This window comes from Salvelinus alpinus, chromosome 35 (genome assembly GCF_045679555.1).
Source record: "Salvelinus alpinus chromosome 35, SLU_Salpinus.1, whole genome shotgun sequence".
Taxonomy (NCBI): Eukaryota; Metazoa; Chordata; class Actinopteri; order Salmoniformes; family Salmonidae; genus Salvelinus; species Salvelinus alpinus.
In genome coordinates this window covers 3594250-3607130 of record NC_092120.1, presented here as the reverse complement: position 1 = coordinate 3607130, position 12881 = coordinate 3594250, and the positions used below count along the sequence as shown (strand labels likewise).

At 40.3% G+C, this 12881-nt stretch overlaps 1 protein-coding gene across 1 annotated transcript; it reads left to right on the top strand.

The window, feature by feature from the left end:
- The first annotated feature begins 4848 nt into the window (after positions 1–4848).
- Positions 4849–6210, top strand: LOC139564547 (telethonin-like). The gene is made up of 2 exons (XM_071384152.1): positions 4849–5120; positions 5344–6210. Exons 1-2 carry the CDS (start codon positions 4969–4971, stop codon positions 5744–5746), a joined length of 555 nt encoding a protein of 184 aa, XP_071240253.1. The 5' UTR covers positions 4849–4968; the 3' UTR covers positions 5747–6210.
- The last annotated feature ends 6671 nt before the right edge of the window (positions 6211–12881 follow it).

Sequence of the window (12881 nt, the reverse complement as noted above, 5' to 3'; positions counted from 1 at the left end):
ATGGAGCGGAATAATTCAGTTTGTCATCGGGCAAACATTAAAGTGATGCTCCAGAACTTTTGGATAATTTCAGACAGTAGTTTTGAATGTAGTGCTCACAAAGCAAAACGGGTACACATTTTTTTGTTTACTATGTAATCCAATGGTGTACTTTGTCATTAACAGTTACATGTTTACATTTTTGCAATTCGTATGAAATGTTTTGAATTCACTTCGTACAATATGTTAACAAATGTATTGTGCTTAAGATCCCGGACTGCATCTTTAACTTAATCACACATGTATTTCACTCTTCTGATTATCCCACTGGATCGTGTCTTGGACTTTATGTCCTGTTTTCCCCGTCTATGTCCATCAACCCTATCATGTTTCCTCACCATTCAGACCTAATTGAAATGTCTTAATCAGCGATATCAGACACTTAAAGATATAGAAAGTCATGTCAGAAGCTAGCAGATTCATTACTTACCAGCAACAGCTGCAAATTCCAATAAAGCATAAAGTTTTGAAGTTTACTTTCTATGTCGAACAACACTATCATGAATCTAGCAAATAATTGTTGTGGGGCAGAGTGACGTATTTATTTTGTTTCATAGCACAAATGTTTATTAGCACGTTTCTCACATTGGCTTTAGCAACACCCTGGCAAGTGCAGGGGTTTGCCTAGCAACATCTGCCTCAGATGGAGTCAGTCTGCATAGCACGATACACTCCCATGATTTGTGAATCAGTTTGAATCAGTTCAGACCGAACAGCTAACGCCACAGCCGACAGCTAAAATTACTTTGAAAAAATACGATTTTTGCTATCAGGGTGAAGTATCTAGCAAAATAACTACATTATGGCTTTCACTAATCATAAACTATTTACATATAATAGAAATGTCAGTACATTTGTGGACACAATTCTTACTTAGCCTACTCAACCTTGAATTAGTCTTGATACCATACCTGGAGGGTGATTCATCATATTTTATATGTTATAAAGTTATAAAAAGCATTATCCGAGGAAAGGAAACAGATACATATTTTAGATTCAATCAGAAGTAACATTATGCTCTGTTGTTGTTGTTTGAAATCAACCTTTGCTCATTTACTTTCAGTGCCATGATAACTCTGCATCATAAATATTTTCCTTGGGAACTGATGGATTCAACAGAGCAGGCTGTTCTCATTGGGATGAATCCAAGATAACTGTCATTGCCCAATACCAGCTTACTGAGTTTCAGCCTCACGGCTAGAGGGTAATGCCAAGAACCCACGCCATAGCCTGTGACAGCTTGTTCATTTAATTTTCCATGTGAAGTTGGGCTGAAGAATTGCTGATGTATTTGAAGTACTAAGCTTTGTGACACCAATGTAGCTTCCTGGAGCAATGCATGATAACAGCGGCAGCACCTCTTGCTGACAATGGCATGTGGCACTGAATTATGACATAATCAACTTTGACTGTTCTGTTCCTAAATCATCGACAGTACATTTTCAATGCTGGAAAGAGAGAAAGTTTGTATGAGGTACAGTGGCTTGCGAAAGTATTCACCCCCTTGGCATTTTTCCTATTTTGTTGCCTTACAACCTGGAATTAAAATAGATTTTTGGGGGGTTGTATCATTTGATTTACACAACATGCCTAGCACTTTGAAGATGCAAAATACTTTTTATTGTGAAACAAACAAGAAACAACACAAAAAAAGCAGAAAACTTGAGCATGCATAACTATTCACCCCCCAGAAGTCAATACTTTGTAAAGCCATCTTTTGCAGCAATTACAGCTGCAAGTCTCTTGGGGTATGTCTCTATACGCTTGGCACATCTAGCCACTGGAATCTTTGCCCATTCTTCAAGGCAAAACTGCTCAAGCTCCTTCAAGTTGGATGGGTTCCGCTGGTGTACAGCAAGACATACCACAAATTTTAAATTGGATTGAGGTCTGGACTTTGACTAGGCCATTCCAAGACATTTAAATGTTCTCGGGTTGATGAGAGGTATTGGGTTTGCACCAAACATAGCATTTTCCTTGATGGCCAAAAAGCTAAATTTTAGCCTAATCTGACCAGGGTACCTTCTTCTATATGTTTGGGGAGTCTCCCACATGCCTTTTGGCGAACGCCAAATGTGTTTGCTTATTTCTTTCTTTAAGCAATGTCTTTTTTTATGGCCACTCTGTCGTAAAGCCCAGCTCTGTGGAGTGCACGGCTTAAAGTGGTCCTATGGACAGATATTCCAATCTCCACTGTGGAGCTTTGCAGCTCCTTCAGAGTTATCTTTGGTCTCTTTGTTGCCCCTCTGATTAATGCCCTCCTTGCCTGGTCCATGAGTTTTGATGGGCGGCCCTCTCTTGGCAGGTTTGTTGTGGTGCCGTATTCTTTACGTTTTTTAATAATGGATTTAATGGTGGGATGTTCAAAGTTTTAGATATTTTTTTATAACCCTAACCCTGATCTGTACTTCTCAACAACTTTGTCCCTGACGTGTCTGGAGAGCTCCTTGATCTTCATGGTGCCGCTTGTTTAGTGGTGTTGCAGACTCTGGGACCTTTCAGAACAGGTGTATATATACTGAGATCATGTGACACTTAGATTGCACACAGGTGGACTTTATTTAACTAATTATGTGACTTCTGAAGGTAATTGGTTGCACCAGATCTTATTTGGGGGCTTCATAGCAAAGGGGTGAATACATATTCAGTTTTTAATTTTTTCTATTTTTTATAAACAAGTTCTTTTTTTCATTTCACTATACCAATTTGGACTATTTTGTGTATGTCCATTACATGAAATCCAAATAAAAGTCCATTTAAATTACAGGTTGTAATGCAACAAAATAGGAAAAACGCCAAGGGGGATGAATACTTTTGCAAGGCACTGTATGCAGAGAATGTCAGTTCAGGGAGACATCTTCAATCTTCCATCACTGCATCAATCATTGCTCACATGCCTACCCGCTGAACTCATGGCATAAAGCTGTTTCGTCATAGTGTCCTTTCAGTGAGACAGAAAGGGGCTGGCTGGGACATAGCTTCAGAAAGTGGCTGGGGCTGGGGAATAGCTGCCGAGGTTGACAATCAGGGTGTCTGTTTCTGAGGCTGTGTTGATCTGGCAATGACTCTAAAATCTGACCATGCACCTTACAGAATGACCCCAAATAATTTCCCCAGCGGGCACTTGATGTTCCTCAATCTTAAAGAGGCCATTATACTGTCTCATAGACCCATCAGCCATGATTTATCAATGTATACTGAACAAAAATATATACGCAACATGTAAAGTGTGTTTCATGAGCTGAAATAAAAAATATGCACAAAAGTTTATTTTTCTCAGTCTATGCACAAATTTGTTTACATCCTTGCATTTCTCCTTTGCCAAGATAATACATCCACCTGATAGGTGTGGCATGTCAAGAAGCTGATTAAACAGCATGATCATTACACAGGTGCACCTTATGCTGGGGACAATAAAAGGCCACAAACAAATGTGCAGTTTTGTCACACAACACAATGCCACAGATGTCTCAAGTTTTGAGGGAGCGTGCAATTGGCATGCTGACTGCAGGAATATCTACCAAAGCTGTTTCCAGAAAATGTAATGTTAATTTCTCTACCACAAGCCACCTCCAACGTCGGTTTAGAGAATTTGGCAGTATGCCCAACCGGCCTCACAACCACAGACCATGTGTAACCACACCAACCCAGGACCTCCACATCCGGTTTGCACCCCTGCCCAGTCATGTGAAATCCATAGATTAGGGCCTAATTTATTTATTTAAATTGACTGATTTCCCTATATGAGCTGTAACTGTATATTTTTGTTCAGTGTAGTTTGATTGGTGTTTGTATTCCTCCCTAAAACTATGATCAGAAGAAAATGATCACATATAAATAGTCAGTTCTTAGTTTCGATGATTAATCTACCGTGTTGTTATTAAAATGGTGTTAAGCAAAGATCCCATTTAACAGAAAGGAACTATATACACAACAGCTTGCTTGTGAGACCCACAGTTGGTCTATGACAAATGTGGCATAACATATTGTTTGTCCAAAGTGATGATTGGTGATCAGTGAAGACACACATAAACTTGTACAATTCTCTGTTTTCTTTAGAAAATTATCTAGATAGCATGTATGGCATCGCTAAAAAGGCCTTGATGTTGAAAATATCTTAAATATATTCTTTACTACTCAAATCTGGTCAATCTGTTCAGTGACAAAATCAGTATTGTTAAAGGACAATGTAAAGAGAGGTCCATCTATTGCAAAACTTCCAGATGGTGTGCTAGCATTTCCAGGATCCATACCTCTACATCATCACATGGAATTATTGTACAGATATAACTACAGGGCAACCCTTACTGAGGAATACCTGGGTAATCTGTCCACTAATACATGCACTGATGATGAAAACTTTGACGCATGATACAAGAACAATGGACTCCGAACATTACTCTATACATTCAGATGAAGATCAAAATGTTCCCTGTACTTTGGCTCTGACATTTGGGTGAAAGATTAAATACAATGTAAACTATGTGCTCAACTCTGGTACCAGAGGTCATATTACCTTGAGAAATATCCTGAAGCATTTAGCCTATGAGGTATCTGAGAAGTCTGAGGCGCATGACTGACCTTTAACCTCTTTGTGTGGTTAATACAATGCTAATACAACTCAATGAAATTAAATTGGTGTTTGTCACTCTTTCAACTGGTCGCCTTCCTCACAGGACAGCTGTGAACCAACCTGAAACGCCAACCAACCTGAGCCAACCACGGTGACAGCATTGGCAATGTTATGATGTAGTAGGGTAAAAATAGAACCTTAACATTATAAGAGGCTCTGGAGAACCACAGTACAACACACAACCTCACACACAGACCAACTGTCCTTCATCTCCAGCCAAAAGCAAGTCCCAGAGAAGCCTATAGATTAGCACATCTAACAGGTAGTCAGTCAACTCTCTCATCTATCTCTCCACTATGCTCTACACACACAAGATTAACAGTCTAAACAGTGGGGATGTGTATCTGGTAAATGTCCACTGCGATGTAAAGGAGAAGGACCAGGAGAAGAATGAGTCCTACCAGGCCACTTGGCTGGACTTGGTGATGGAAACGAGACCAGAACAACAGTATGTATATTAGCATGATAGATAGTTTAATCAAATTTAGCTTTTAATCACTGTTCCAGCCGAGTGCTGTTGTTCATGTTCAATGTGTGCCACAAATTCATTATCATCATTCACTAAATTAACACATTTTCACAAAGATTATATTGGTCTTACTAATCACGTGTCTAAGAACAGCATGACACTTTCAAACTGCTCTTTAAAAAATGCTATTGCTTGATTCCAGGACCACATTGTTTGAGAACGACTCCTCGAGAAAGGAGACCTACAAGCAGAAACAGGTGGCTCGTTTCTTGGTCCAGAGAAACCCCAGTCAGAGAATCAAGATGGGCACAAGGGGTGGAATGCTGAAGGAGTACCAGCTGCCATACAAGAACGCCCTCCGTGTGCCCATCTTCACTCCCAACAAAGCCGCCTCGCCCAAAGACCTGTACAGATCTCCCTCTCCTTCAGAGTACAAGTCTATCATGGAGTTTGAGACGATCGCCAAAGGAGTATGTTCAGATAAACAGGAGATTTTCGAAATCACTAAGGACTTGCCTAAAGTCTCCCAACCTATCCGTGTTAACTTCAGGGCATCTAGTCTTATATCCCCAACACGTGACTTTTCACACTCCTTCAGGGGTTGAAAGGGAAAAATGAATGTAGGACGTTGGAGGTAAAATCAGAGGAAATGATATCAGCAATGTGTAAATGGGCAAAGGGAAAGGTGAAGGGAATTATTAATTTCTTTATAAAAGAGACTTTTAATTTTAACATCATTCTGGCTGTGGAAGTTGTGTTGAGGGAGCTGTTAACATGTGGAAAGGATAAAGTGAATTGACAACATTTTCTGGATCAGTATCATAGACATCATGGTCAGTATATTCAACCTAGGAAAGTTTTTTATTGGCAAACCTCATGTAGGACCTCTAAGGTATTGTCATGGACATTAGCTGGTGCTGCGATACAAGGAAACAGAAGCTCATGTCTCCATCTAGTGGTGAAGCATCAAGATGGAAATGAATATGCCTTTCCTATACCTACATGTAACATTTTGACTGGTGTACTGTGATGTGATCTGTAATGTAATAAATACATCAAATAATACAAATGAATCCAAACAAAGGATTTATTTATGGGATCTCATCCCCCACCCATTCAGTATGTATTTTCACAGGTGTGTTCATTTAATTTCATTCACAGACAGACTTAACTATAGTTGACATCAATAACAAAATTCTAAAGGTTCTGTGTAATAGAGCCCCACGGTGGAGGTGTTATAATACCCATAAAACATAGCGGTCAAACAGGGAAATGGTTCCAATCGTTTTCCCACCATTTTTCCCATAGGGAAATATGGGCTGTGTTTCATGTAGGCTTACCCTGGCAAGACATTTTGAAAACCATGTAAATATCTCTTGGACAAGTTTACTTTTATCAATATATTCGGCATTATTTACTCTCAGTTTCGAAAATACTAATCATCATCAAAAGTAGACATCATGCAAGACTGCAAATCCCTGCAAGCTCCTGCAGGTCATATCTAGCTGACACCTTTTCTAACAGGTATTGTGCCAATTTAAAACTTGCACAAGACAGTTGACAAAATTGTCAATTTAAAGAAATGTAGCCAATTTATTAATTACTACATTTAGCTAACATTAGATAGTTAATCCAGAGATTATTACCTTTGCCTCAAATGGGGCTTGTCCAAATTATCATGGTATTTGTAGTTCTTTATGGTAGCCACATTAGCAGCTAATTAGCATTCATTTTTGGGGGGGGAAGTATATACGGGCAAATATATTGATAAAAGTCACCTTTACATGGTTGTCAAAACGTCACGTATGCCTACGGGAAAAATGAATGGTTGAAAAACTATTGAAACCATTTCCCTTTTTGACCACTAGGTTTTATGGGTATTATGACTCATACTGTGGTACTCTATACTAATTCATTTCTGTGGTAATGTTGTATTTGATAATGCAGTTAAACATCTCTGCCACAAGGTGGCATCATGAACATACAGTTGCTACAGAAAAACAGCTTGGTGTCACATAGTATACACTGAGTGTACAAAACAGTAGGAACACCTGTCCTTCCATGACAGACTGACCAGGTGAATCGAGGTGACAGCTATGATCGCTTATTGATGTCAGTTGATAAATCAACTTCAATCCGTTTAGATGAAAGTGAGGAAACAGGTTAAACAAGAATTTTTAAGCCTTAAGACAATTGAGACATGGATTGTGTATGTGTGTCATTCAGAGGGTGAAAGGGCAAGACAAAATATTTAAGTGCCTTTGAACTGGGTATGGTAGTACACTGCTGGGTTTTTCACGCTCAACAGTTTCCTGTGTGTATCAAGAATGGTCCACCACCCAAAGGACATCCAGCCAGCTTGACACAACTGTGGGAAGCATTGGAGTCAACATGGGCCAGCATCCCTGTGGAACGCTTTCAACACCTTGTAGAGTCCATGCCTTGACGAATTGAGGCTGTTCTGAGGGCAAAAGGGGGTGTAACTCAATATTAGAAAGGTGTTCCTAATGTTTGTACACTCAGTGTAGTTGCCCCACTATGCAGAGCACTGCTGTCAAAATCAGGTCAAATCAATCAAATCTAATACATGTCACAAGAGGAATAAAATACAAAATAATGAAGCTATATACAGGGAATACCAGAAACATTACACTGTGCGTGGGTACGAGGTATTTGCATGTATGTACATAAAGGCAGGGGTAAAGTGACTAGGCATCACAGTAGCAGAAGCTGAATGATCTCTAGAGGTCCCGTCCACGGTCCTCCTAGTTCAAGTTCAGTTCCAGTTCCACACCTCTGTCCCACCTTCCCACATAGGAACATTGGGCACCCCGGGCTACTGCTTCAGCCTAGAACCAGCACCCTTGTCTGGGATGGGGTGAAACAACATGTTCCTGTCCGTAGATACAGCAGATAGAGGATTACTATGCCTCAAGGATTACCATACCTAGCCGAATGTAGTACTAAGGTTTATTAAATATTGGCAGGGGGCGCTGTTTTGAAGCTACCGCGGAGCCATTTTAATGTTATAAAATGTATTTATTAATGTCTACATTTGTTTTTGACAAGTATATTCTATTACAGACACCATAATGCATACTTTTAAATTATATTAAGTGAACTGAACCAGAAAATTCTAAATCAAAATATTAAAAAATATTCCTGAAAGCATTTTTAAAATTTATTTTTACAAATGTTACTGTCCCCACTACAACAAAGAAATACTTAAATACATGTAATTTTGACCTTCAATTTTTTTTTTAAATATAGTACAATTCCATTCATTCCTATGGAGTACTGCTCCTTCTGGGGAGTACCAATATGGCAGCCAATAGCTTCAAAGCCTCTCATTGGCCACTACATAGCATTAGGACGTGAATGGTCTGCCTACCCATGTGAGAGACGCAGACTCGGTCTCAACCTTTAAGTCTTTACTGAAGACTTATCTCTTCAGTGGGTCATATGATTGAGTGTAGTCTGGCCCACGAGTGTGAAGGTGAACGGAATGGCTCTGGAGCAACGAACCGCCCTTGCTGTCTCTGCCTGGCCGGTTCCCCTCTCTCCACTGGGATTCTCTGCCTCTAACCCTATTACAGGGGCTGAGTCACTGGCTTACTGGTGCTCTTTCATGCCGTCCCTAGGAGGGGTGCGTCACTTGAGTGGGTTGAGTCACTGACGTGATCTTCCTGTCTGGGTTGGCGCCCCCCCTTGGGTTGTGCCGTGGCGGAGATCTTTGTAGGCTATACTCGGCCTTGTCTCAGGATGGTAAGTTGATGGTTGAAGATATCCCTCTAGTGGTGTGGGGGCTGTGCTTTGGCAAAGTGGGTGGGGTTATATCCTTCCTGTTTGGCCCTGTCCGGGGGTATCATCGGATGGGGCCACAGTGTCTCCTGACCCCTCCTGTCTCAGCCTCCAGTATTTATGCTGCAGTAGTTTATGTGTCGGGGGCTGGGGTCAGTTTGCTATATCTGGAGTACTTCTCCTGTCTTTGCTATATCTGGAGTACTTCTCCTGTCTTATCCGGTGTCCTGTGTGAATTTAAGTATGCTCTCTCTAATTCTCTCTTTCTCTCTCTCGGAGGACCTGAGCCCTAGGACCATGCCTCAGGACGACCTGGCATGATGACTCCTTGCTGTCCCCAGTCCACCTGGCCATGCTGCTGCTCCAGTTTCAACTGTTCTGCCTGTGGCTATGGAACCCTGACCTGTTCACCGGACATGCTACCTGTCCCAGACCTGCTGTTTTCAACTCTCTAGAGACCGCATGAGCGGTAGAGATACTCTTAATGATCGGCTATGAAAAGCCAACTGACATTTACTCCTGAGGTGCTGACTTGCTGCACCTTCGACAACTACTGTGATTATTATTATTTGACCATGCTGGTCATTTATGAACATTTGAACATCTTGGCCATGTTCTGTTATAATCTCCACCCGGCACAGCCAGAAGAGGACTGGCCACCCCTCATAGCCTGGTTCCTCTCTAGGTTTCTTCCTAGGTTTTGGCCTTTCTAGGGAGTTTTTCCTAGCCACCATGCTTCTACACCTGCATTGCTTGCTGTTTGGGGTTTTAGGCTGGGTTTCTGTACAGCACTATAATATATCAGCTGATGTACGAAGGGCTATATAAATACATTTGATTTGATTTGATTAGCAATTCAGGGTTTATACACATATTGTCTACTAAGGCCTTGCTGATCACACAGCCACACAATGAGTCTCAACAGAGCTTTGCAGGTTTTTTTCAGGAAGCGGATAAAGCATGGGCAGACACACCTGCCTTATCTATCCTTATCTAACTCGCTTTATTGGGCTGGCAGGCCAGAACCTGTTTCATGGGTAAACATTTGTCTCTTTTGAACAGTCTGACGTTATACCCCACTATTAAAAAGGCACTGCCTCTGAAATATGGCTGCACAGTTCTCTAGTCATGGTTCACATGGTTCATATTCACTAATCGATGGGTTGGTTGTTTAGCAACAAAACTGACGTGTGCTCAACTATGGGACAAAAAAGATGGGATTGGCTTAGAATTTTCACAGCATGTAAACACATTTTAGTCTCCAATTTTTATTGAAAACAAATAGGCATACATTTGCACAATGACCACTATTTGTCTCTCAAAACATACACTACTGTTCAAAAGTTTGGGGTCACTAAGAAATGTCCATTAAAATAACATCAAATTGATCAGAAATACAGTGTAGACATTGTTGATGTTGTAAATGACTATTGTAGATGGAAACGGCTGATTCTTAATGGAATATCTACATAGGCGTACAGAGGCCCATTATCAGTAACCATCACTCCTGTGTTCCAATGGCATGTTGTGTTAGCTAATCCAAGTTGATCATTTTAAAAGGCTAATTGGTCATTAGAAAACCCTTTTGCAATTATGTCAGCACAGCTGAAAACTGTTGTCCTGATTAAAGAAGCAATAAAAATGGCCTTCTTTAGACTAGTTGAGTATCTAGAGCATCAGCATCAGCAGACACTCTAATGTACTTGTCCTCTTGCTCAGTTGTGCACCGGGGCCTCCCACTCCTCTTTCTATTCTGGTTAGTGCCAGTTTGCGCTGTTCTGTGAAGGGAGTAGTACACAGCATTGTACGAGATCTTCAATTTCTTGGCAATTTCTCGCATGGAAAAGCCTTCATTTCTCAGAACAAGAATAGACTGACGAGTTTCAGGAGAAAGATCTTTGTTTCTAGCCATTTTGAGCCTGTAATCAAACCCAGAAATGCTGATGCTCCAGATACTCAACTAGTCTAAAGAAGGACAGTTTTATTGCTTCTTTAATCAGGACTTACAGTTTTCAGCTGCGCTGACATAATTGCAGAAGCGTTTTCTAGTGATCAATTAACCTTTTAAAATGATAAACTTGGATTAGCTAACACAACGTGCCATTGGAACACAAAAGTGATGGTTGCTGATAATGGGCCTCTGTACGCCTATGTAGATATTCCATAAAAAATCTGCCGTTTCCAGCTACAATAGTAATTTACAACATCAACAATGCCTACACTGTATTTCTGATCAATTTGATGTTATTTTAATGGGCAAGGACATTTCTAAGTGATTCCAAACTTTTGAACGGTAGTGTAGTTACAGTTGTTAGCTAGCTAGCTCATTTTAGCCATATTAGCATTGACATGAAGCCAGTCAAACCACCTTAAAACAAGATATGGTATCAAAATGAAACTAGCTGAAATGACCCACTTACAATTCCCAAAGGGCAGTTTCTAGTCATTGTTGCTAACCATCTGGCCATCCATAATCACAACAACTCATGGACTTCTGCACCATTAAGGGAGTGAACATGTACATTGTTTTTGTGAAGTTATCAGCTAACCAATCTATAGGCTATTTAGTGTGGTCTCAATCAAATGGTCCATAGTCTATAGCCTATAGGCTACAAAGAGCAGTTATATTTCTAAGATAGCTGCTGGGATGGTGTAAATACAACTAGGCTGTATTACACACTGCAATGGATATTCCAACCCTGAGTCCCGGCCTGCCTCCTATAATAAGGGTTACATGGAGAAAATCTTACCTCTCTGAAATGAAAATGGATGGCCCTCCCTTCAGCAAAATATATTTACCTAAACCCTTGTTTTATTTTCTTCAAAATCATCAGCTAACAAGGGGTGGGCCTGTGCTTTTTGCCATTTTCTTTAATAAAAGGTAGGCTTATGGCATACCCTCTCATATCCCCTCAATTCGAGTCTTGGTTTTAACTTAACAGCCCTTCACTGACACGGAGGTAGGCTGTTTAAAGAGTGCATGGTGGGTGGAGGAATTGACAGACAAATCTATGGATATAGCAGCCTACAGCCTAATTTCGTCTGTCAAACAGGTAGACCTATCTCTTATTTCTTAAATAGGAATAAATATGCTCCAACACAAAGCCCTCTTGTTGTCAGTAAAGTCTAAAATGAAGACTGTGCCTACTGGAATTTGCCTACTTTCAGCACCATGAGCTATCCATTTCCAATTGTGCCGCGGCTTCTGCTTCAAGTTTCAGCACCACAATGTAAATGACTCAAATCTGGCTTATTGTGACGTCAATAACTCTGATAAATACATCATGGGCAAGTGTTACGAGAATTTTGTTCTCAATGTTCATAAACTGAACTTCAATTAACATACTCTGTCTGTTACTAAGAATGTGTAAGGTTCTTATTAAAATGAAACAGACAGAGGCCAGTCTACATAGTCAGCATGTTTATTTACGAGAGCTCTGCCCATCCTTACATGTACATTGGTTTATATACCTCTCATTTCGTCATAACTGTCCCTCTAAGACAATGACAATATAGTTCACAAGTCTTCTCCTTCTCATACATTGTCTGCCACCTGTTATACAATCTACTACAAGCCCAAGGTCTCTCCCCTCCCTGGGTGGGGACAGAATGTCCTGTAAGGAACACAGTAGTACAGCTTGTCTGTCGATAGCTCCTCTTATCATTTGTTTCACACTTGCACCCTGCTTACATACTAAAAAGGAACAAAAAGTCCTTGTTCTAATTCTGACTAAAACTACACACATCAGATTTATAGATTTATGATTCTAATAAATGTCATACAATCATACAGTGACAGGGTAGAATTCTGTTAGTTATAGTTCTACGTTAAATGTATACATCATTTAGTCATTATTCATATAAATCATAACAGCAAGAGACATTTGTTTTAAATAAAATAAATTATAGTAGTAGCAAGCTATCAAAGTTGACCTCTGG